General features: G+C 39.1%; 3 protein-coding genes across 3 annotated transcripts in view; 1 reads left to right on the top strand and 2 right to left on the bottom strand.

The window, feature by feature from the left end:
• Window positions 1-5,955: 5,955 nt before the first annotated feature.
• On the top strand, window positions 5,956-9,663 carry LOC131255236 (receptor-like protein 19). The gene has a single exon (XM_058255928.1). It carries the CDS (start codon window positions 5,956-5,958, stop codon window positions 9,661-9,663), a length of 3,708 nt encoding a protein of 1,235 aa, XP_058111911.1.
• A 3,524-nt stretch (window positions 9,664-13,187) lies between these two features.
• LOC131255235 (uncharacterized) lies at window positions 13,188-13,604 on the bottom strand. Its single transcript, XM_058255927.1, has one exon. It carries the CDS (start codon window positions 13,602-13,604, stop codon window positions 13,188-13,190), a length of 417 nt encoding a protein of 138 aa, XP_058111910.1.
• A 4,420-nt stretch (window positions 13,605-18,024) lies between these two features.
• LOC131255233 (altered inheritance of mitochondria protein 32-like) overlaps window positions 18,025-25,367 on the bottom strand; it is a 32,121-nt gene continuing 24,778 nt past the window's right edge. The window contains exons 4-6 of the mRNA XM_058255926.1: window positions 24,551-24,856; window positions 23,846-23,929; window positions 18,025-18,699 (exon numbers count right to left, since the gene is read on the bottom strand). Coding sequence (XP_058111909.1) covers window positions 18,276-18,699; window positions 23,846-23,929; window positions 24,551-24,856 — 814 coding nt within the window. The 3' untranslated portion in view covers window positions 18,025-18,275. The remainder of the gene's footprint in view (window positions 18,700-23,845; window positions 23,930-24,550; window positions 24,857-25,367) is intronic.

Here is a 25,367-nt window from a genome sequence, read left to right as displayed (position 1 = left end):
TGAAACTCGTAATCGCCCTGATAGCAGGATAGTACGGGCAGTGCGTCCAAGGGTCATTCTTAAGGAAGAGGGATCCAGTGAGGAGGAGATTGACGACATAATCTTCCAACACCTTAAACAAGGTGGCGATCGAGTAGAACGAACCGATCGAGAATTTAAGATGCGAGTTGATATTCCTAACTTCAATTGCCAACTACATATTGAGGACTTCCTCGATTGACTTTCCGAAGTCGAGCGATTTTTCGACTATATGGACATCCCTGAAGCAAAGAAGGTCAAGCTTGTGGCATACAAGTTGAAAGGCGGAGCTTCAGCTTGGTGGAAACAACTACAACTCGCACGAATCAGGCAGATGAAAGCATCAATCCGCACATGACAGCGGATGAAGCAGCTATTATGTGCCTGATTCCTCCCTAGCTATTACGATCAGGTATTATTCCAACAATACCAAAATTATTGACAGGGTAGTCGGTCGGTAAGAAAATACGTAGAAGAATTTTATCGCCTGGCAGCGTGTAACGATTTGGTCGAAACTGAATCACAGCAAGTTGCTCGATTCAACTGTGGATTGCATATGACGATCCAGGATCGGTCCAGATGTAGTTCGTCTGGACGATGAATGATGCGATCAAGTTGGCTACTCAAAGGGAAGTGCAACTTGAATGTCCTAACATACAGACCTATCATACCGCAAGAATCGATGTGGAAGGTCCACCCTAAGGAGCTCTACAACCCAAGGAGGAGCCCGTAGGAACGCGCACTCAACCTCTTACGTCTGAAAGCCGAGATCAGGGAAGTAGGCAAGCTAGACCCCAAATGGGCATATCGACTACTGCTGGTCCATGTAGAATCCCGAAGCCCTATGCTTGACCAAGGCCCGACAATTGCTATCGTTGTGGCCAACCGGGCCACCTATCAAATACTTATCCCCAGTAAAAAGTAGCGAACCTCACCATCTATGATGGCAGTGCTGATAACGCCTATGAAGATCTAGATGTTGAAGAACATGAGCATACCATCGAGGACAAGGTAGATGATTCAAGTTGGGTTTAGCAAGATCGCGGCGAGTCGCTCGTCATGAGGCGGCTATTATATCCACCAAAAAAAGAACTACATCCACAACGTCATAACATCTTCCGCACTAGGTGTATGGTGAATCGAAGAGTTTGTGACGTGATCATTGTTAGTGGAAGCAGCGAGAACATCATCTTCAAGGTCATGGTGAAAAAATTACAATTGAAAATGGAGCGTCATCCCTCCCTATATACAATCGGTTGGACCAAGAAGGTCAGCGAAACAAAGGTAACTGAACGGTGCACCATATCCTTTTCAAATGACGAACATTATAAGGATGAAGTAGTATACGATGTGGTTGACATGAAAGTATATCACATACTACTCGGTCAAACCTGGCAATTTGACCGTGACGTCACTCATAAAGGGCGAGATAACATATTTATCTTCATCAAGGATGGTTGGAAGACCATATTAGCCCCTATGGATCCAAAGGGACCACTTGAAACTTCTAAAGTGGAGGGCCATTTTCTCTTAACCATATGGAACTTTATAGAAGAATCTAAAGAAACAGGACAGGCTTATGCATTAATTATAAAAGGAGAAGAACTCCAGCCTACCATCATCCTTAAAAGACTGAGGCCCTTGTTACATGAATTCAAAGAAATCTGGCCCGATGACATTCCTAATAGGTTACCCCCCATGCGGGATATCCAACACCATATCGACTTTGTCCCGGGGTCCAGTTTATCCAATCGTCCTCATTATCGAATTAGTACGAGATTTTACAAGGGTAAGAGGAGGAAATGATCCGTAAGGGTCTTATTCGAGAAAGCATGAGCCCATGTGCCGTACCAGCTCTATTAACTCAAAAGAAATATGAGAGTTAGCACATGTGTATCGATAGCCGGGCCATCAACAAAATCAGTATAAAATACAAGTTTTCTATACCTCGGTTGAATGATATACTGGACATGTTAGAGGGTGCAAAAATATTCTCTAAATTGGACCTAAGGAACGACTACCATCAGATTCAAATACAACCAGGTGATGAGTGGAAAACGACCTTTAAGACCAAGGAAGGATTGTACGAATGGATGGTTATACCCTTCGGTCTTTCGAATGCGCCTAGGTCATTCATGAGATTGATTAACCAAGTTCTGAAACCTTTCATTGGGCGGTTTGTTGTGGTTTATTTCGATGATATTTTAATATATAGTCAAGACGAAACCACCTATATAGAACCCCTCAAGAAGGTCCTTCAGATGCTCACTGAAAATAAATTATATCTCAATTTTAAAAAGCGCAGCTTCATTACTGATAGCCTATTGTTTCTGGATTTTATCATAACATCTACGGGCATTTAGGTGGATGAGGAAAAGGTGAAGGCAATCAGAGAATGGCCAGTTCCCACAAATATTCATGAAGTGCGAAGTTTTTAGAAACTGACGACATTCTATCGTCGGTTCATGAAAATTTTTAGTACCATTGTGTCACCAATCACAGATTGCATGAAAAAAAGGCAATTTCAGTGGACTGATAAAGCAGACAGGAGCTTTGCCGAAATCAAGCGTTTTGCCGAAATCAAGCGTAGATTATCCACGAACCCGGTTCTTGTACTTCCCAACTTCGACAAACTGTTTGAAGTCGAATGTGATGCCTCATATGTCAGGGTTGGGAGAGTTTTGTCTCAAGAAGGCAGACTGGTAGCCTTCTACAGTGAGAAACTTAGCGATGCACGCAAGAAGTGGTCTACATATAAGATCGAGTTGTACGAGGTGATCCAGACACTATGACATTGGAGACATTATTTGATTCAAAGGGAATTCATACTTTACACGAACCATCAAGCTCTTAAATTCATTAATAGTCAAGCTAACATTAACCGTGTGCATGCTAAATGGATCTCATTTTTTAAGGAATTCACGTTTGTGCTAAAACATAAGTCAGGGCAACAGAACAAAGTAATCGATGCACTGAGTCGCCGTGCAACTTTGTTAATCACTATGAGCAATGAGGTTGTTGGGTTCGAGCATCTCAAAGACATATATGCCGACGATGACGACTTCAATGATGCATGGGTTAGATGCCAGGAAAGCCACCCCAGCGACTTATATATGCAAGATGAGTTCCTTTTCAAAGGAAATCAACTGTGCATCCCTAACAGTTCGTTAAGGGAATAGATAATCCAAGAGCTACATAGAGGTCACTTTAGTGGACATCTTGGGCGAAACAAGATGCGAGCTCTTGTGGAAGAACGGTATTACTGGTCGCAATTGGTACGTGATGTGGGAAAGGCAATCAAACGTTGTTATATTTGTCAGACTCTAAGAGGCAATCTCATAATACGGGCCTCTATACCCCGTTACCCGTGCCCGACGGCCCTTGTGAGGATTTATCTATGGACTTCGTGCTTGGTCTCCCACGAACACAACGCGGCATGGATTTGGTGTTCGTGGTAGTAGATCGTTTCTCCAAGATGTTGCACTTTATTCCATGAAAGAAGACTCTCGATGTAACACACGTAGCGAATCTATTCTTCAGAGAAATTGTCCGGCTACATGGGGTTCCCAAGACTATTACTTCTAACCATGACATGAAGTTCATAAGCCACTTTTGACAGACTTCGTGAACTCGATTTGATATACAACTTCAGTTCAGCAGCGCCTACCACCCACAAACTGACGGGCAAACTAAGGTTGTGAATCGTACGTTAGGAAACCTCCTTCTATGTATTTCAGGAGAAAAACCGAAGCAGTTGGATTTGGCCTTGTCTCAAGCGAAATTTGCATTTAACAACATGGTGAACCGCTTGACAAGAAAATTCTCATTCCAGGTTATTTACGGACAAGTACATCGCCACACACTAGACTTGTTCCCTCTGCCCAAGCTCTCAGGCATGAGCATCGCAGCAGAACATATGACAGACAAGATCATGAGCATTCATGCGGGGGTATAGACCAAGTTACATGCCTCGAACGGAAAGTACAAGGCGCAAGTGGACAAGCATCGACGACAAAAAGTATTTGAGGTAGGCGACCAAGTAATGGTTCATCTGTGCAAAGAAAGATTTCCGACCTTGAATGTTCTAAAAGATCTTGCCCTTGAATGTTTTAAAAGATGCTTAAGAATACCTTGGAAAGCCCTATTTATAAGTGGAAAACTCCCTCCTTCAAACTGGTTTAAAAAATCTGAAAACCGTGTCAAATTTTCTCACTCTGCGTAAGCTCTGCGTAAACCCTTCGATGACGTCGAGTAACCTTCGATGTCATCTAAGACTGGCTTCGATGTCATTGAACTGGTTTCGATGTTATCGAAGATTGCATCTAATTTGTTCAGCAACCAAACTTGATTTTCCTATTATTCTTCGATGTCATCTAAATTCCTTCGATGTCATCGAAGAGTGGCTTCGATGACATCTTCGATGTCATTTAAGCTTAGATCCTACGAATTCCTGTACTTCCTTCTTTTTTTATTTGGTTTTCTTGACTCCTGGGGTCTTAAAATCTTCAATCTTGATCTCCAAATTGTCCATTTTTTTACTTGGTGATTCTTGAGCATCAAATCCATGTTTTTAACATTCTTTTCAATCTAAGCTCTTAAACTCATCTTACAACACAAACATGAGTAAAACACAATAGTAAGCAGTATAATATTCATAAAACCAAGATATAGACGAGGGAAAACAAGCAATACTTGACGCTCAACACTTTATCAACAATAGGTTGGGTGGCAAATAAACATTAATTAACACTAGAGGCTTCCAATGGTGGCCATTCAATGACCACTTTCCAATGGTGTGATCTACCTGAGAATTGTATAACTTTTTTAGATAATGTGTTAAAATCATTCCGGAAAAAGGATAGACAGGGAGGATGGATCCGGATTATCTACTAAGAAGTTGAGCAATGAGACTAGCAAGACTGGCTAATGAAGTGGCGTCACCATATTCTGTGGGCCCCACAATGATCTGTGTGTTGTATCACATTATCTATCCAATTGGAGATATCATTTTAGGACATAAGCAAAGAATGAGGTAGATCCAAAGCTTCCGGAAGACCCGCCATAGAAAACAGCTGGAGAGTGATGCCCACCGTTGAAACCTTACTAGGTCCACCCTGATATTTATTTGAGATCCAACCTATTCATAAGCTAACACAGACATGAAAGAAGGCAAGACACAAATATCAGCCTGATTGAAAACATCTGTAGCCCTGAAAGTTTTTAATGGTAGGTGTTCAGTCTCCACTGTTTTCTCTGATTGGGTCCACTCGAGCTTATCTGACTTATTTTTAAAATGATCTTTCCAAATGGATGAACGGTATGGATACAACAACTACATTATGGTGGGCCCACAAAACTTAGTGACCTCACTTGGCCAAGGTCCCACCGACATCAGCCCAGGTCCAAAAACGCGTCCTTAGGATAGCGTGCTCGACCGTTACATTATAGGTAAATAAGGCAGTATTTTGTAAATAATTTTTTCTTTCATTAGATTGTTATGCTGATGTCAGCACAGATGATGTGGACCAATTAAATTCAAGGACACTGGATACCCTGTGCGCTTGGAAACAGATGATCCGCACTCCTAGAACGTGTGACACGTTGTCACATCTCTCTCCATGGAATTTGTCTTTATGCCGAACAATGCCGAACATGGATCACGCCAGGACCTCTAGAACGTGTGACACGTTGTCACGCGCTCTCTCCATGGAATTTGTCTTTAGGCCGAGAGAGAGAGAGAGACTAAAGAGATGAACCGTGGCGCACATGACTGTGAAAGGCGGGGCTCTCTAAGTGGGCCGTGCTTCTTAAACGAATCTCTGCTGCAGTGATTGCATGTGAGTTGTTGGGATTGATTTAAACACTCCTCCCTTCCCTATATAATGCCTCCTAACCTTCTCTCTTCCTACACATTCCAAATCCCCCCGAGTAAAAGAAATGGATCTCCTCCACTCTCTTACTAATAAAGCCTTTTCATTTCTCTTATTCTCTTCCCTCCTTTTCCTCTCTTCTCCTGTCTTTGCCACTGAAGACAACAGTAATGCCTTTTCAACCAAAGAGCAATGCATTGAAGACCACTTCTCTGCTTTGCTCCACTTGAAACAGAGCTTTACTTTCTCTGCTGTGTACACCATGACTACACTGTCCTCTTGGAATCCTGGTAACAGGGATTGCTGCTCCTGGGAAGGCATCACGTGCGATGGTGCCACTGGTCACGTGACCAGTCTCGACCTCAGCGATCTCTGTATCTTTGGTCGGATTGATTTTGTAAGCCTCTTTCGTCTTCAGAGCTTGCAGAGGCTCAACCTCGCTTACAATGACTTTGATCCCTCTCAATTTCCTTCTGGGTTTGAACATCTCACCAGTTTGACCCATCTCAACCTCTCTTCTTTGCAATTTTATGGCCAAATCCCGCTGGAAATCTCCCGCTTGACCACTTTGGTGTCCCTCGATCTATCTTACAATGAATGTTACGATGGTTTGTACTCTCTTAAATTCGAAAACCCGAACATTGGAGCATTCGTCCAAAACCTATCGAGTCTGAGAGAACTCCATCTCGATTCGGTAATCATCTCAGCGCAGGGTAGCGAGTGGGGCATGGCCTTATCCTCGACACTCCCTTTTCTCCACAAGTTGAGCTTGAGAGGCTGTGGTCTTTCAGGCCCCATCCATCCTTCCCTTTCCAAGCTCCGTTTCCTATCTGAACTCGACCTCAGTCGAAACGATCTGTCTTCAGCCATACCCAAGAGTATTTTCAGGCTGCCAAACCTACAAACCCTGGATGTAGGATACAATCCACTTCTGACGGGTGAAATCCCTCCAAACAATACTCTCCGGGAGTTGTTCCTATCCAACACTGGATTTTGTAGCAACCTACGGGATTCATTCAGTAATTCCAAACTGCTGACAAAGATCCAGCTTAGAGATTGCAATCTAAAGGGCCAATTTCCATCATGGCTTGTGAAGCTCGAGAAACTCATGCATTTGGATCTTTCAAACAATGGCTTCAGTGGACCATTGCCATCATGGCTTATGAAGCTCGAGAAACTCATGCATTTGGATCTTTCATACAATGGCTTCAGTGGACCATTGCCATCATGGCTTGTGACGCTCGAGAAACTCATGCATTTGGATCTTTCATACAATGGTTTCAGCGGACCATTGCCATCATGGCTTGTGAAGCTCGAGAAACTCATGCATTTGGATCTTTCAAACAATGGTTTCAGTGGACCATTGCCATCATGTCTTGTGAAGCTCGAGAAACTCATGCATTTGGATCTTTCAAACAATAGTTTCAGCGGACCATTGCCATCCTCTCTTGCCAACCTCAGCAACCTCGCTCATTTGGATCTTTCATTCAATGGTTTCAGCGGACCACTGCCATCATGGCTTGTGAAGCTGGACAAACTCGTGGTTTTGTATCTTTTATGCAATAATTTCAGCGGTCCAATCCCTTCTTCCTATGGCAACAAGTTTCAAAATCTTCAATCGTTCATGCTTGTCCAAAATTCACTAAGTGGGACTATTCCATCATCATTGTTTTCACTCCCATCACTACAAATGTTGGATCTCTCATATAATCAATTTAGTGGTCAACTTGACCAGTTCCAATACAAATCCTCTTCAGTGCTACATAGTATTGATTTGTCCGAGAATTCACTCAGTGGGACCATTCCATCATCATTGTTTTCACTCCCATCATTACAAACACTGCATCTCCAAGATAACCAATTTAGTGGTCTTGGACAATTCCGATACACATCCTCTTCAGTGCTACAGAGCATTGATTTGTCCAACAATTCACTCCGTGGGACCATTCCATCATCATTGTTTTCACTCCCATCATTACAAATGCTGTATCTCCAAGATAACCAATTTAGTGGTCAGCTTGGCGAGTTCCAGAACACATCCTCTTCACAATTAGGGACGATTTACTTGAGTAACAACAGCTTGCAAGGGCCTATTCCAAGATCCATCTTTGCACTCATTGAGCTTTCTGACCTCACGCTTTCATCAAACAATTTCAGCGGTGATGTGGACCTTGGCTTATTCCAAAACCGTAAGTACGTCTGGAACCTTGATCTTTCAGATAACCACCTCCTCTCAGTCGGCAATAGCAGAAGCAATGCAACCTCCGGATCCTTCCCCAAAATTCGACAATTGATATTAAGATCTTGCAACATCAGCAAATTTCCAGATATCTTGAGAAGCCAAGAGGAGATGGAATATTTGGACCTTTCCAATAACAAAATCAATGGTGAAATACCCAATTGGATATGGAAGGTTGGAAATGGGGATTTGAATTATTTGAATCTTTCTCATAATGCTTTGGAGGGATTAGTGCCACCAATTCACAATCTTTCCATAAGCAAGTTGCAATTCCTTGACCTAAGCTTTAATAAGCTAGAGGGCTCAATCCCAATCCCTCCGCTTTCCATCAGATTCTATTCACTTTCTAGCAATAATTTTAGTGGAGAAGTTCCGCTGCTATTTTGCAATGCTCGAATAGAAGTCCTCATTCTGTCTGACAACCGCTTCAATGGTTCAATTCCACCATGTCTAGGCGAAAACAACATTGGCCTCACTGTTTTGAATCTTGGAGGAAATGCATTTCAAGGCATCTTGCCTAAAACATTCAAAGAGCAATGTACTCTAGAGACACTTGATCTTAGTCGAAATCAGTTAGAAGGGCATGTGCCAAGGTCTTTGGCCAATTGCAAGAAACTGGAGGTGTTAAACCTTGGAAGCAATCAAATAAATGACACATTTCCTATTCCATTAGAAAATTGGTCCCAATTGCGTGTTCTCATCTTAAGATCCAACAAACTTGATGGCACTGTTGGACAATTCCTAACAACTCGCAACTCCCCACTATTGCAAATCATTGACCTCTCTTCTAACAGCTTTACAGGTAGCTTGCCATCAAATATGTTTAAGAGCTGGAAGGCAATGATGGAGGAGGGCAAATCCCAATCTCGGTTCCTTAGCAAAGGTTTTGGAGATGGATACTATCAAGATAAAGTGACCGTAGTGAGCAAAGGGCAAGAAATGGAGCTAGTAAAGATCCTTACTGCCTTTACCATAGTGGATTTCTCAAATAACCAATTTTATGGGGATATCCCAAAATCAATTGGGGATCTAAAGTCGCTGCATGGGCTAAATATGTCCTTCAATCATCTCACAGGCCGAATTCCAGCATCAATTGGGAATATAAAAGATCTTGAGTCATTAGATCTCTCACGAAATAAATTGTCAGGTGAAATTCCTCCAGAACTTACAAAATTAACATTCCTTGAGGTGTTGAATCTTTCACAAAACCACCTTGTGGGTAGCATACCGCAAAGCAATCAGTTTTTTTCATTCACAAATGAATCCTTTCAAGGAAACTTAGGATTATGTGGCCCTCCAATATCAAAGAAATGTGGAAATACCAAGGTTACACTACCATCAACACAATCGAAAAGCAAATACGATTGGAAATCCATGTGCATTGGGTTTGGAGTTGGATACGGCGTGGGAATGGGAATTCTTTTCTGGACTCTAGCACTTTGGACAAAGGGAAAGAGAGAATACATTATGTTTATTGATAAAATGCTTTTGTTAATATTTCCATGTAAGGCATTTAGTCTAATGCATCGATACTAAGCTAGGTGAGGCACGTTTCTTTTTGTAAGGCCCACCCAAATGATTGTACATTATTTTATTCATATCAACAAAGTTATAGGTGGTGTGCTCCCACCTTTCTGTAAAGGGTTTAAAATTATATATATATATATATATATATATATATATATATAAACTAGCCGAATGTAGGAAGAACTCAAGAACACTAAAGCACAAAGGGAATAAGGATTGTATTTATATTATTATATTCTATGTATTCAACTAAGTATTATTGTGCACACATTGCATGCTTTTACTATACCATTTGCAGACCATGGTGTAATTGAAAACTAGTCTTTGATTGAAAATTATACATGTGGCATGTTTCCCATGAGATATTATTGATTAGTTAAACCCAATCTTATAAAGTCCTTAGATAATGGATCGTACTTACCAACTTAATTGATGGACCAAATAATTTACATGGCTGGGATCCATGGAAGTTTTAGATCAAGCTGATATTTATGTTTCCCTTCCTCCATGTATATGTGACCTTATGAACAGGTTGGATGGCAAATAAACATTAGGATGGGCCTTGGAAAGTTTTAAACGGTAAGGGTTCAATCCCCATTGCTTCAGGTGGTGTGGGCCTTGAGCCTTTGGTCTACCCCCTTTGAGTTCATGCCATAAAATGATCTTCCAAAATTAAAGGACAGCGTAGATAAAACAAATACATCACAATGGGCCCCACAGCCCCTAACAGGACTGGTTGTCTCTAGTTAGGTCTTAGTAGGGGTAGTACCTTGTTCGGCCTCCTATTAAGATAAGTGACTATGGTGAGCAAAGGGCAAGAAATGGAACTGGCAAATATTCTTACTATCTTCACCGTAGTAGATCTCGCAAATAACCAATTTCACAAGGATATCCTGTAATTGGAGATCTAAAGTCACTACATGTTCTCAATATATCTTACAACCATTTTATCAACTAAATTCTAACATCATCATCAAACATAAAGAATCTCGAGTCATTAGATCTCTCGAAGAATAAGTTGCCAGGTGAGATCTCTCTATAACTTACAAAGTTAACATTCTTTATGATGTTGAATCTTTCACGAAACTATTCTTTAGGTAAAATATAGCAAAGTCAACAGTTTCTTATATTCATGAATAAATTGCTTACAATTATGTAGACGTTAACATTAACAAATTGTAGAGATACTAACATTTCACCACTGTCAATGCAATTGAAAAGTAAATACGATTGGGGATCCATGGGTTTAGAGTTGGATACAAAGTGGGAATGGGAATTCTTTTGTGAACTCTGGAGCTTTGGAGCTAGGTGGAGCAAAATATCTCAAGGGAACTGAAGCACAGAAAAGAATAATGATATTTATACTTTTCTATGTAACGTATCCAACTATATAATGAAGGTCGCATATTTCAAGTTTTCGCTGTCCAGTTTTGAAGTCTAAATTATAATAGAAAATCCATCTTGTCCTATTTCGAAGTCTAAATTATAATAGAAAATCCATCTCTGATTGAAAATTGGTGTAACATATTTTATGTTAGATACCGCTAATCAGTTGAGCACTACCTAGGAGTCCATAAATCAAGAGCCCCACCTTAGTCCACAATCATGAATCCTACCAACCAGCCTGATTTTTGGACCAGATAATATAGATGACTGGGAGCCCAACTGATCAATGGTTGAAATCTGTTCCAGCGTGCAATGTTGTGATACTGTTATAAACGCTTGTGTTGATCAAACCTCACCAAATGTCATTCACAACTAGAGTTGTACACGAGTCTAACCAAGCCGAGCAGGGCACAATTTGAGTTGGCTCAACCACTAGGTGACACTAGCTCGAACTCGACTTGGCTCGGTCCTCGAGCCTGACTAGCTAGCTCGGCTTAGTTCGGCCAGTAGCTCGGGCAGTTCAAGCTAAGAATGAGCATGTGTGGCATTTTCTCAAACACATGGAGTGCACCTTCAATTTCTCAATGTATGTAAAATAGTAGCAACAATTTACAGGTATTTCATCAAACACTCAGTAGGCAACATCAAAATCAAGATACAAGGATATTTGTTTCCTATCCATACCTTCCTCGCTACCAATTGACACTTTGTTGAGTCATTTAATCAAACACTTGGTGAGCATCATAAATATCAAAATAACCGAGTCACTGAACTAGTTCGATTCGAGTTGGGCTTCGATCCGAGTTGAGTAGAGCTCGGCTCAAAAATTTTTTGAGCACAAAAAATCAGCTCGACTCGACTCAAACTGAGTTGAATCGATCTTTTTCGAGTCGAGCTAACCCAGTTCGTGTACAGCTCTATTCACAGCTGTTATAAATGCACATGTGTTGATCAAACCCCACCAAATTTCATTCACAACTGTTATAAACGCTTTTGTGTTGATCAAACCTCCCACAGATGTTCAACTTACAAAACCCAAAACCCTTCATCCCTCACGATTGATATCATCAATGCATCCTTGTACTAGCAAATGAAACAGTAGAGTCCGAATAATCTGAATAAAATATAGCTCTCACTGGCGTGCAGAGTCCAAAAAATTTGAATAAAATATATTTCTCTCACTGGCGTGTAGCAGCAAGATACACTGATTGAGTCCATCCATATACTGGATCCTCCATTAGTGCAGGAATGTTTTAGACATTGATAATGGCAGAAAGATATGAAAACAAAAAAAGAAGAAGAAGAAGAAGAAGAAGAAGAAGAAGCCTACATTCATCTATTGTATTTCTCAAAATTCAAATCACACCAAACATAGCAGAGCCAACAATCAATTTCCAAAATTTCAAAGCAACTAATGATTCCAGCATGATTCAAGCAATATCCAAATGCACCCTTTAGACAGGGAGGAAAATGACACAACTGCCTGCTCCCAAGACAAATTTTCCATTTGAATCCAACCGAGAAAATCAGGAGATTGAAAAGTGGGCCACACTCTGTTGTTAGAAGATTGGTGGTCGCCAGAGGCCGACGACCTTCACACTGGTGATAAGAGTCATCCACCCTGAATTGCACTATAGGCATTTCATGTCATTACCAATAAGAACAATGGATTAATCAGACCGCTGCAACTGGCTCATCCCATATGCTGCCCAGAATGAAGATGGGATGATAAGGAATCGGACCCATTTTCATTTTATTCATGCTTTGAGGTTATTTCATAAACGAGCGCAAGTGGCACATTGCCCTCCATTTAAGACAAGGGGACAGTTGCTACTTTAAAATGCGAACATGTGAATAACACACTGCAATTTGCATTTTGGATACATCCAAACAACCCTTATGAGGAACAAATGAAAGTAGAAGCAAAGATGGGATTTTTTGAATTAATTGCAATAAAGATCATAACCCAAGTCATGTAACTTAGTTGCCTATTTTCTAGAAAGATTGGACTTCTTCTCTTTGATATTCTACAGATCATACACAAAATACAACCAAATTCTAGGCCCTATGTAACGTAGAATACAATACAAAAAACAAAGAACAAAAAAAAAATATTACCCACTATAGCTTGTGAAGGTAAAGACTTCTTATCTCAACTGCCTGTAACAGCTGTAAGCTACGGCGACTGACACAACTGCCCCAACGACTGCCAGGGCTGCATATGTGTCGTCCCTTTCCCAACTCTCAAACCATGTTGGCATTGCACACGCCTTACGAGTGCAAGCCCCTTTGCCACTATTGCTTGCTCTTACTTTGTTGCTCTTCACCCCCTCTCCATTGACTTGATTGCTTTTAATTTTTTCCTTTGGACTTGGATTGTGGCAACAAGAAGAGTTTCCGGCACCTTGGCAGCATCCAACCACACCAATCTGGCTCTCATTCACATTGATTCCAATTTCAACTGCTTGGGTAAATTCTTTTGCACTTTTCTCTGCATTGGTTTCTTCATTAAGTCGAAATCTGAGGTCCTGGGCTTTCTTTTGGTCCTCCTCTGACAAACCCATCTGACCCCCGAAATCAAATTCAACATGCACAAATCAATATATACATTCAAATATTAGTATGACTTCTTGTTAAAAAGCTAGAATTGACAATTCACAGCATATGATTCAATTCAGACACAATTGAAATGGTTCATGATTAAACATGAATTCCATGATTAACTGCAATAGTTTTCTTAGATGAAGCATATAAAATTCTCAAAGAATGGAGAAAAATAATACTTTCCAATTAGTCATAGCAATATGTCAGAGCAAACTATATTGAAGTTATTACATTCTTTGAGATAAATGGGTACAAAATTGTCCAGACGGATCATGCATTGGTGAGAATTCTTCCATGGCATGACCTGCGGTTAGTTTTAGAGTACATGCTGTACAACAAGGTGACTTTTGAAAGACTGATTTGCCAACAAGTCCTAGATTATTTCAAATGATAAAATAGTTATATTGCAATTATTTATATTTTTTATTTTCCATTTCTTCAAAACTTTATTTTTTTAACAAATCTTGATTCTTACACAAGTAATACATGAACCTATGTTTTTTTCTTTAACAAATAACAAAAAATCGTTGAGAAAAAGCCCAACAAACTGAAGAAAACAAAGATCCATCAATGCAATAGATAAAGAGTCCCCATACAAAGAAAGTTGCGCAGACATAAGCGAATCAGCCATACATTAACACATGAACCTATTAAACTTGAACATTGACATGTGTGTCAGCAGTGTACACAAATATAAAGATGAGATCAATGGTTGCTTTTGAAAGTCAAATTTGCTGAATGTCCATAAACATTATTTAAAATAATCAAATGTTTATTGCAATTATTGATATACAACAACCAAAAATTATAGCAGTAGTAGATGACTCAATGACAAATTATCTATTGGTAAAATGTATCCCACGGCTAAAAGATAATGAACATTAGGATTTATGGGAGTCACTTTTTACACATCCCTAATTGATTTCCTAACACCCATTTCCATTTTAAGTGTACTATTTCAAATTTTCAATTCCCTATTAGGTGTGGCAATGGGTCATGTAAGGTTGGGTTTGGGTCGGGCTAGGTTCCAATCATAATGAGATTAGGTTCAACCCAAACCCAGCCAATTTATTAAAGTGGTTGAAAGGCCAACCCAAACCTAACCCACATGACCAATTTAATTAAAAAATATATAAAAAATAAATTAAAAATAAAAATATTTTCATTTTGTAGAAAAAATATAAACAATCAACCACATATTTAGATCTCCTCATAAATATAAAATAAAACTCTTACTACAACCAAATTACAACCATCATAACTTAAGTTTATAGTATTTAAACTTACATTATATTATAATATAATTACACATATAGCAAGGAAGCAAGGGGGAATATATTCATGACCGCCGGATCCGGCCAAGCAAACCCAAACCCAACCCATTTGATTTCGAGTTGACAAAGCACAACCCAAACCCAACCCATTTGATTTCAAGTTGACAAAACACAAACCCAAACCCAACCTATAGGGGAAATGGGTCGACCCAAACCTCACAAAATGCCATGGTAGGCCATATATAGAATCATAGAAGAAGTCTCTCTCTCTCTGTCACACACACACACACACACACACACATGCAAATTAAGGCGAGAAAAGAAGGGAACATGCAAATGATATGAAAGAGATTTCACATTATAATTTGTAAAAGAACTAAATTCTTCTATAGAAGAACCATAAGAATGGAAAATGATAGAAGAGAGCAAACAAGCATGCAATTTGCAATGAAGTGGTTCAACTCGAAGCTTTTATCACTTTATCCAAAGAAGAATAGCAATGACCTTCTCTGGATAATTTGCCCTCTTTAATGAATGGAATTTTTATTGAAAAGCCACAAAGCAATTACAAGAAAGGAAAAGGCAGAACAAAGGATAATACACCTTTTCCAGCTAACCTGAAGCTAAAATGCCCACACATATGCTCATGTGTATGCATGAACGCACATACATGCACTTGCACACAAACATATACATGCACACACACCCATGCACGCATGCAACATGCACACGTGACTGCCTAGAATAAAATCACAATAGGACACGGATCTCAACTCTCCTGACATACATTTATAGGACTTTTAAGACACCCAATTTAGCTAAACCATCTGTAATGGGTTCTAATTTTATAAGTGAGGAAGATGTAAATTGATTAGTTTTGATCAATGAGGAGATCAAGTTATTTCAAATTTGTGAAGGGATAAAGCCCCCAAGCTTAATGGTTATCCTATATCTTTCTTTCAAGTGTTTCAAGAGGAAATATTTCAGTTGATCATTGTTTCTCTTTTCGTGGCAAGGAAATTACCTGGGCTCCTTGTAGAAGAAATTTGAAAGATGAAGAGATGGATGAATTGGTTAGGTTGTTAGATATGCTTTCAAATTGTCATCCATCCATCTTTGAGGCAGATTCAATGATGTGGCTAAAAGATAAATCTGAAAAAATTTCGGTAAAATCATTTTTTATGATGATTGATGGCAGTCAAAGAGATCATCCACATCACCATTCAATATTTCTTGACCCACTATTGACCAAACCACCTGGGCGCTGGGTCCAACAGGTCAACAATGACTGCATTTTCCCATAAGGTGACCCTCTTCTATATATGTCCATACGTAAACCTAGCAAAGGCATTCAAGAATTTCTACTCCACTTCGATGAGAGTTTCTTGTAGTTTACTTGGAAAGGTCATGACTCCTCTCATTGGATATACCCTCTCTTTGGGCAAGTGAATTCCCAACAGTTCCCTCTTATTTATCCTTTTTTTTCTTCAAGTTCCCTCATATTTGACTTTGTATTTGTATTTGTTGTTGTTATTCATAAATTAAGCTTCCCCGATTTGTGTTGTCCTACCTTTGGTTTTTGTGTTCATAAAAAGCCCAATACAGGTCAATACAGAGCCGTATCAGTGGTGAATGATATGATACCTGAATCTGATACACCAATTTCAAACCTTCTCTTAGAGAAATGACAAACGAAAATCAAGCAAGCCGAACTAATTCTAACATCCCAGACTGGCCACTAGGTGATACTCATGTCAAGGAATGCATCCTAATGCAAAAAACTCTCTCTAAGAAATTGTATTGCAGTTACTATTTCAAAAGTTCTAAATTATACATAAAATGATTGAATTTTCCTTGGAATAAGAAAGTTTTGCCTTTGATACAGAAAAGCAGAAAGAAAACAATCAGAAATATTGAAATCAAGATGAGCTAATTCAGGAATGAAAAGCTACCTCCACAGTGCATCTACAATTTCTCCTCTACCAACCAAACTGATTTTTGGACCAGATAATACTGATGACTGAGAGCCCAACTGATCATTGGCTGAAATCTTGCACCGGCGTGCAATGTTGTGATGATGTTATACACGCTACTGTGTTGATCAAACCTCACCAAATGTCATTCACAACTGTTATAAACGCTTGTGTTGATCAAACCTCACCAAATTTCATTCACAACTGTTATAAACGCTTTTGTGTTGATCAAACCTCTCACAGATGTTCAACTTACAAAACCTTTCAACCCTCACAATTGATATCATCAATGCATCCTTGTACCAGAAAATGAAACAGTAGAGTCGAAGAATCTGAATTAAATATAACTCTCTCACTGGCGTGTAGAGTCCAAAGAATTTGAGTCAAATATATTTCTCTCAGCCGCATGTAGCAGCATGATATACTGATTGAGTCCATCCATATACTGGATCCTCCATTAGTGCAGAATCTCAATTTGAGAATGTTTTAGACATTGATAATGGCACAAAGATATGAAAAACAAAACCAAAAAAAAACTACATTCATCTGTTGTATTTCTCAAAATTCAAATCACACCAAACATAGCAGAGCCAACCATCAATTTCCAAAATTTCAATGCAACTAATGATTCCAGCATGATTCAATCAACATCCAAATGCACCCTTTTGTCAGGGGGGAAAATGACACAACTGCCTGCTCCCAAGACAAATTTTCCATTTGAATCCAACTGAGATAATCAGGAGATTGAAAAGTGGGCCACACTTACTCTGATGTTAGAAGATTGGAGGTCACCAGAGGCCAACGACCTTCACACTGGTGATAAGAGTCATCCACCCTGAATTGCACTATAGGCATTTCATGCCATTACCGATAAGAACAATGGATTAATCAGACAACGCTGCAGTTGGCTCATCCCATATGCTGCCCAGAATGAAGATGGGATCAAAAGGAATTGGACCCATTTTCATTTTATTCATGCTTTGAGGTCATTTCATAAATAAGCGTAAGTGGTACATTGCCCTCCATTTAAGACAAGGGGACAGTTGCTACTTTAAAATGCGAACATGTGAATAACACGCTGCAATTTGCATTTTGGGTGCATCCAAACAACCCTTATGAGGAATAAATGAAAGTAGAAGCAAACATGGGATTTTTGAATTAATTGCAATAAAGATCATAACCCAAGTCATGTAACTTAGTTACCTATTTTCTAGAAAGATTGGACTTCTTCTCTTTCATTTTCTATGGATCATACACAAACTACAACCAAATTCTACCATTTGAATACATGGGCCCTATGTAACGTGGAACACAATACAAAAAACAAAGAAAAAAAATAAATAAATAAATCTTACCTACTATAGCTTTTGAAGGTGAAGACTTCTTATCTCAACTGCCTGTAACAGCTGTAAGCTATGGCGACTGACACAACTGCCCCAACAACTGCAAGGGCTGCATATGTGTCCTCCCATTCCCAACTCTCAAACCATGTTGGCATTGCACACGCCTTGCGAGTGCAAGCCCCTTTGCCACTATTGCTTGCTCTTACTTTGTTGCTCTTCACCCCCTCTCCATTGACTTGATTGCTTTTAATTTTTTCCTTTGGACTAGAATTCTGGCAACAAGAAGAGTTTCCGGCACCTTGGCAGCATCCAACCACATCAGCCTGGGTCTCATTCACGTTGCTTCCAATCTCAACTGCTTGGGTAAATTCTTTTGCACTTTTCTCTGCATTGGTTTCTTCATTAAGTCGAAATCTGAGGTCCTGGGCCTTCTTTTGGTCCTCCTCCGACAAACCCATCTGACCCCTGAAATCAAAGTCAACATGCTCAAATTAATATATACATTCAAACACACGTACATGAATAGTTAGGCACAAAGCATCCACTGCTAGAACCCATTCTCGGTAAAAGTTCCTCCAAATATTAGTATGACTTCTTGTTAAAATGCTAGAATTGACAATTCACAGCATATGATTCAATTCAGATACAATTGACATGGTTCATGATTAAACATGAATTCTATGATTAACTGCAATAGTTTTCTTAGATGGGTTGAAAACTAACTGCAGGTCATGCCATGAAAGAATTCTCACCAATGCATGATCCATCTGGACAATTTTGTACCCATTTATCTCGAAGAATGTAATAACTTGAATATAGTTTGCTCCGACATATTACTATGACTAATTGAAAAGTAACATTTTTCTCCATTCTTTGAGAATTTTATACGCTTCTAATTTTGCATAGCTAATAAATTAGCCGATGTAACATTGTAGCTTGAACACGGACATGTGTAGTGGTGTTGGACATGAATACATGGTGTACAACAAGGTGACTTTTGAAAGACTGATTTGACAACAAGTCCTAGATTATTTCAAATGATAAAATAGTTATATTGCACTTATTTATATATTTTTTTAATTTTCCATCTCTTCAAAACTTTATTTTTTTAACTAATCTTGATTCTTACACAAGTAATACATGAACCTATGTTTTTTTCTTTAACAAATAACAAAAAATCATTGAGAAAAAGCCCATCAAACTAAAGAAAACAAAGATCCATCAATGCAATAGATAAAGAGTCCCCATACAAAGAAAGTTGCACGGACATAAGCGAATCAGCCATACATTAAAACATGAACCTATTAAACTTGAACATTGACATGTGTGTCAGCAGTAGACACAAATATAAAGATGAGATCAATGGTTTCTTTTGAAAGTCAAATTTGCTGAATGTCCATAAACATTATTTAAAATAATAAAATGTTTATTGCAATTATTGATATACAACGACCAAAAATTATAGCAGTAGTAGATGACTCGGTGACAAATTATTTATTGGTAAAATGTATCCCACGGCTAAAAGATAATGAACATTATGATTTATGGGAGTCACTTTTTACACATCCCTAATTGATTTCCTTACACCCATTTCCATTTTGAGTGCACTATTTCAAATTTTCAATTCCCACTATTAGGTGTGGCAATGGATCATGTAAGGTTGGGTTTGGGTCGGGTTAGGTTCCAATCATAATGAGATTAGGTTCAAACCAAACCCAACCAATTTATTAAAGGGGTTGAAAGGCCAACCCAAACCCAACCCACATGACCAATTTAATTAAAAAATATAAAAATAAATAAATTAAAAATAAAAATATTTTCATTTTGTAGAAAAAATATAAGCAATCAACCACATTTTAGATCTCCTAATAAATATAAATTAAAACTCTTACTACAACCAAATTACAACCATCATAACTTAAGTTTATAGTTTTAAACTTACATTATATTATAAGATAAACACACATATAGCGAGGAAGCAGGGGGGAATATATTCACAACAGCCGGGTCCGGCCAAACAAACCCAAACCCAAACCCAACCCATTTGACTACGCAACAACACCACCCAATTTGGAAATCAGTGTCTCTCTCACACACACAAGCAAACAAGCATGCAATTTGCAATGAAGTGGTTTAACTCGAAGCTTTTATCGCTTTATCCAAAGAAGAATAGTAATGACCTTCTCTGGATAATTTGCCCTCTTTAATGAATGGATTTTTTATTGAAAAGCCACAAAGCAATTACAAGAAAGGAGAAGGCAGAACCAGAGATAATACACCTTATCCAGCTAACCAGAAGCTAAAATTCCCACACATACGCTCATGTGTATGCATGAAGGCACATACATGCACTCGAACACAAACACATACATGCACACACACCCATGCACGCACACAACATGCACATGTGACTAGCTAGAATAAAATCACAATAGGACACAGATCTCAACTCTCCTGACAGGTACATTTATAGGACTTTTAAGACACCCAATTTATCTAAACCATCAGTAATGGGTTCTAATTTTATAAGTGAGGAAGAAGAAAATTGATTAGTTTCGATCAATGAGGAGATCAAGTTATTTCAAATTTGTGAAGGGATAAAGCCCCCAAGCTTAATGGTTCTCTTATATCTTTCTTTCGAGTGTTTTAGGAGGAAATATTTTGGTTGATTATTGTTTCTCTTTTCATGGCGAGGAAATTACTTGGGCTCCTTGTAGAAGAAATTTGAAAGATGAAGATATGAATGAATTGGTTAGGTTGTTAGATATGCTTTCAAATTGTCATCCATCCATCTCAGAGGCAGATTCAATCATGTGGCCAAAAGATAAATCTGAAAAAATTTTGGTAAAATCATTTTTTATGATGATTGGTGGCAGTCAAAGAGATCAGTTTGGGGAGGAATAAGGTACTTACCATTGACAACTTGGTAAGCATCACATGATTATTCCAAATGTTCGTTTATTAAGCATTCAAGACGAGGGAATCGGTCAATCATCTCTTTATTCATTGTCCTTTGGATACAAAGCTTTGGGATGGTTTCTTCAATTGTTCAAAATTGCATGCATTGTTCCAGGTTCAATAAATCAGTTTTTATTAGCTTGGCGTGGAGGGGACAAAGGTAAAGAAGCAAGTTTGGCATTTGTGTCTCCTATCAGGTTTATGGAGCATCTGGATAGTAAGGAACAATTACTATTTCAGAAATCGAAGAGGTCGTCTCGAGGAAGTATTCAATAGAGTGAAATTGAATGTTTTGGAGTGGGCACAAGCAACTAATATTTTAGATTCTAATCAGTTTCCTGTTAAGTGGTCAGAACTGTAGAGGGTCTTTTGGTCATAATTTTATTTTTCTTTTTCTTTTGTATTCTTTGGCTTCAGCCTTTTTCTAATAAAATGATTATCGCTTCAAAAAAAAAAAAAAAAAACAGTTCTCAAAAATAACTCATTTCATAACCCTTGCAAAAATACCACTAACACTTGCCCTAATGCCTACCTGTTCTTCAAAGAGATTATTCGACTCCATGGAGTGCCAAAAACCTTAAAATTCAACCAAGACAGAATTGGTGAGCCGTGCATGTGCATCCTGTAGAGACACATGGGAACCCAACTCCACTCTTACAATACTTATCACCCCCGAACTGATGGCTAAATTGAAGTTGTGAATCTATCCCAAGGCAATCTACTCCAAAGCCTCGTAGGTTGCAATCTACATAGTTGCAACTTTGTCTTAACCAAGTCAAATTTGCCTTTGCACTTCTAAGAACTGGTCTACACACAAGACGCCATTTGAAGTAGCACATGGTAGAGGCACAAACCACATCTAGGACCATATACCTTTTTTTTAACACACACACTTCACCCCTCCCCCACACACGCACACCTCCCCCACACACTCTCGCGCACTCAAACCACAAGGGGTGCTCGAACCCATGACCTCGTGTTGAAACTCCATAGAGTCTAGGACCATATACCCTTAGTCCCTTACTTAATCCCAAAAAAAGTAGCAAGGAAGAGAAAGAGCTTGCTAGCCATATTTGTCCGATTCATCAACAAGTTTAAGCAAACCTTCCAAAAAAAAAAATTTATGATCAATGTAAAAAGATCAAAAACACACATCATCAATATTTGGAGTATGAAGACTATGACTTGGTAATGGTTTACTTAAGGAAGAGTTCCCAATGGGTAGATATCATAAGCAAGAGCACAAAACAAAGGCCTTGCCGTATCACAAAGAAAATTGGGCCAAATAAATATCAGCTAAGCAGACCGAAAGAGATGGGGATCAATCCCATCTTTAACATCACCTATCTTTATGCATGCCATGAAGAACTAGATCAATCCCTAGTCGCCCACTAAATCTAGATGATTTGGAAATTAGTTCTCCATTCAATTAGCCAAAGATTATCGAAATCCCTGATGTGCTATCAACATCTACAGGTCATGGAGAATAACTCAACAACTTGTCTATTGGAAAAGCAAATTGGGATCTGAAAACACATGGTTTATGAAGAACTGGGAAACTTTAATAAAGCCTTATGGGAAAGGGTTGCAAAACCAAACAGGATGGTGAGTTCTTTTCACAGTGAGAAGACTGATGCAGCAATATTGCCCAAAGATAGTGGATTCAACTTGGCCCACCAAAGAGATAGTGAGACAAGAAGCATGGTTGTGGGCGACTGAAGCACTATGGCAAGGCTTGGAAAAGAGTAGCACCATAAGGTAAAAGAAGATTTTCAATGTTGGGAAAGGATGGAAGATTCAAATATGACTTGATGAAATCCCCGGACATGCAAAGGATGAACCTTAGCTTCCAATGATGTCGTCGATGATAGTTTCCAATGATGTTGTATTCCTCAGAAACCCCTGCCCACATCACCATTCAATATTTCTTGACCCACTATTGGCCAAACCACCTTGGAGCAGGGTCCAATGGGTCAACGATGACTGAATTTTCCCATAAGGTGACCCTCTTCTATATATGCCCTTATGTACACCTAGCAAAGGCAATCAAGAATTTCTATTCCACTTCGATGAGAGTTTCTTGTAGTTTATTTGGAAAGGTCATGACTCCTCCCATTGGATATACCCTCTCTTTGGGCAAGTGAATTCCCAACAGTTCCCTCTTATTTATCCTTTTTTTTTTTTTTTTTGAAGTTCCCTCATATTTGACTTTGTATTTGTATTTGGGGTTGTTATTCATAAATTAAGCTTCCCCGATTTGTGTTATCCTACCTTTGTTTTTTGTGTTTATAAACAGCCCAATACAGGTCAATACAGAGCCATATCAGTGGTGAATGATATGATACCTGAATCTGATACACCAATTTCAAACCTTCTCTTAGAGAAATGACAAATGAAAATCAAGCAAGCCAAACTAATTCCAACATCCCAGACTAGCCACTAGGTGATACTCATGTCAAGGAATGCATCCTAATGCACAAAACTCTCTCTAAGAAATTGTATTGCAGTTAACTATTTCAAAAGTTCTAAATTATACATAAAATGATTGAATTTTCCTTGGAATAAGAAAGTTTACCTTTGATACAGAAAAGCAGAAAGAAAACAATCAGAAATATTGAAATCAAGATGAGCTAATTCAGGAATGAAAAGCTACCTCCATAGTGCATCTACAATTTCTCCTCGGCCAATATGTTGTTCAAGCAAAACTGGGACATCATTTGGAGCGACATACCCATACCTGTGAAAAACATAACCAGATGACTAGAAATCCATTTTACTCTAAAACATTTTAGAGAGAGAGAGGGAGGGAGAGAGGGAGGGACTTTCTTTAAGTATAAAGATCATTTGTTGAGATTTTTGCAATACTGTACATGTAAGGCCCACAGTGCAGTGATCCAGATTACAGTCGTTTGATCTGATGGACCACACCATGAAAACTAACAAGAGAATACTCTTTTGAGGAATTAACAGAGGCGGACATCTATACAGTGTGGACCATACTACACTGATCCAGTCTGAAGACACAATTGATCAATGGACATCATGGTGGACAGGAAGATGCCCTAAAAATCTCACATATTGCACTATAGGCCAAAGATTTATAAGATTTTTTTAAATTTCGAAGTTGAGATAGCTTGGCCCATCCCGCATCCATGGTGGGGCCAATCAGATCACAGTCTGGATCGCAGAAGGCCCTACTTGTTCAGAATCATGCATCTCAGTAAACTATACTTCTTCAACTATTCTATGCAAATGAATTTCCCCGAACATTTTGGAAACTAGAAATAAAAGATGAAACCATAAACAGGTGACTGGCATAGAAGATAAGCTATAAATCAAGTGAATGGGTTCCACTTACCAATGACCTGGCAGTTCTCCATCGAGATTTGGACCAAATATAATGACATTCCATGCATATTTATAGCCCCCAATATGTAAGCAGGGGCTGATAGACACTTGACCTTGCAGGCCACGTGCATCTATCTCTTCTTTGAATTTCGTAATGAGAGCAGGACCACAAACACCACATCTCCGATCTCTGCTCCCATGAGAACATACGAAAACGCATGAACCCTTTAGAGTTTCAGATGTTCCAGGTAGCCATTCAATGTCTTTCACGAGTACTTCTTCCACAAATGTGTCGACATCAAAATGCGTCAATCCCCTGTAAACTTGCACAGGTTTAAAATCAGTGGAACGAATCTAGAAAAATAAAAGGAGAAACACTACTTGCAGGCAGGCATCAGCAAGCACCAAACATGTGTGGTAGAATGGCAGTGGTAGACAATGGCGATATTTGAGCTTTTCATCAGGCAGGCCCCATGGTGAATGTGGCCTAGCTAAATAAATAGGAGGGTCCACCAGTCAGGTGAGCTGCACATGTATGTGGAATGGGGAAACTGGTCATTGTTTTTAACTCTCTATTTTTTTTTTTCACGAACACGTGGCAGACCTGACAAGTAGACAGGACTTATTTTCAGGCCATGGCACTTTCATTGTGGAGCCTGCCTGATGCAACCTGGATCTCAAACGTCAGCGCTGCTTTGGCACCTGTAAGGTGCTTGTGTTTTACTCCAGCAAATGGGCACAGCCCTATGCAACTACCATTCCTCAAAGGAAAACAATGTCGAAGCTTCATATGTTTGATGCACAAGCAACCAAAAGGTACTTGAATG

The sequence above is a fragment of the Magnolia sinica genome, chromosome 9, assembly GCF_029962835.1.
Source record: "Magnolia sinica isolate HGM2019 chromosome 9, MsV1, whole genome shotgun sequence".
Lineage (NCBI taxonomy): Eukaryota > Viridiplantae > Streptophyta > Magnoliopsida > Magnoliales > Magnoliaceae > Magnolia > Magnolia sinica.
This window is presented reverse-complemented; position numbering and strand designations above follow the sequence as displayed.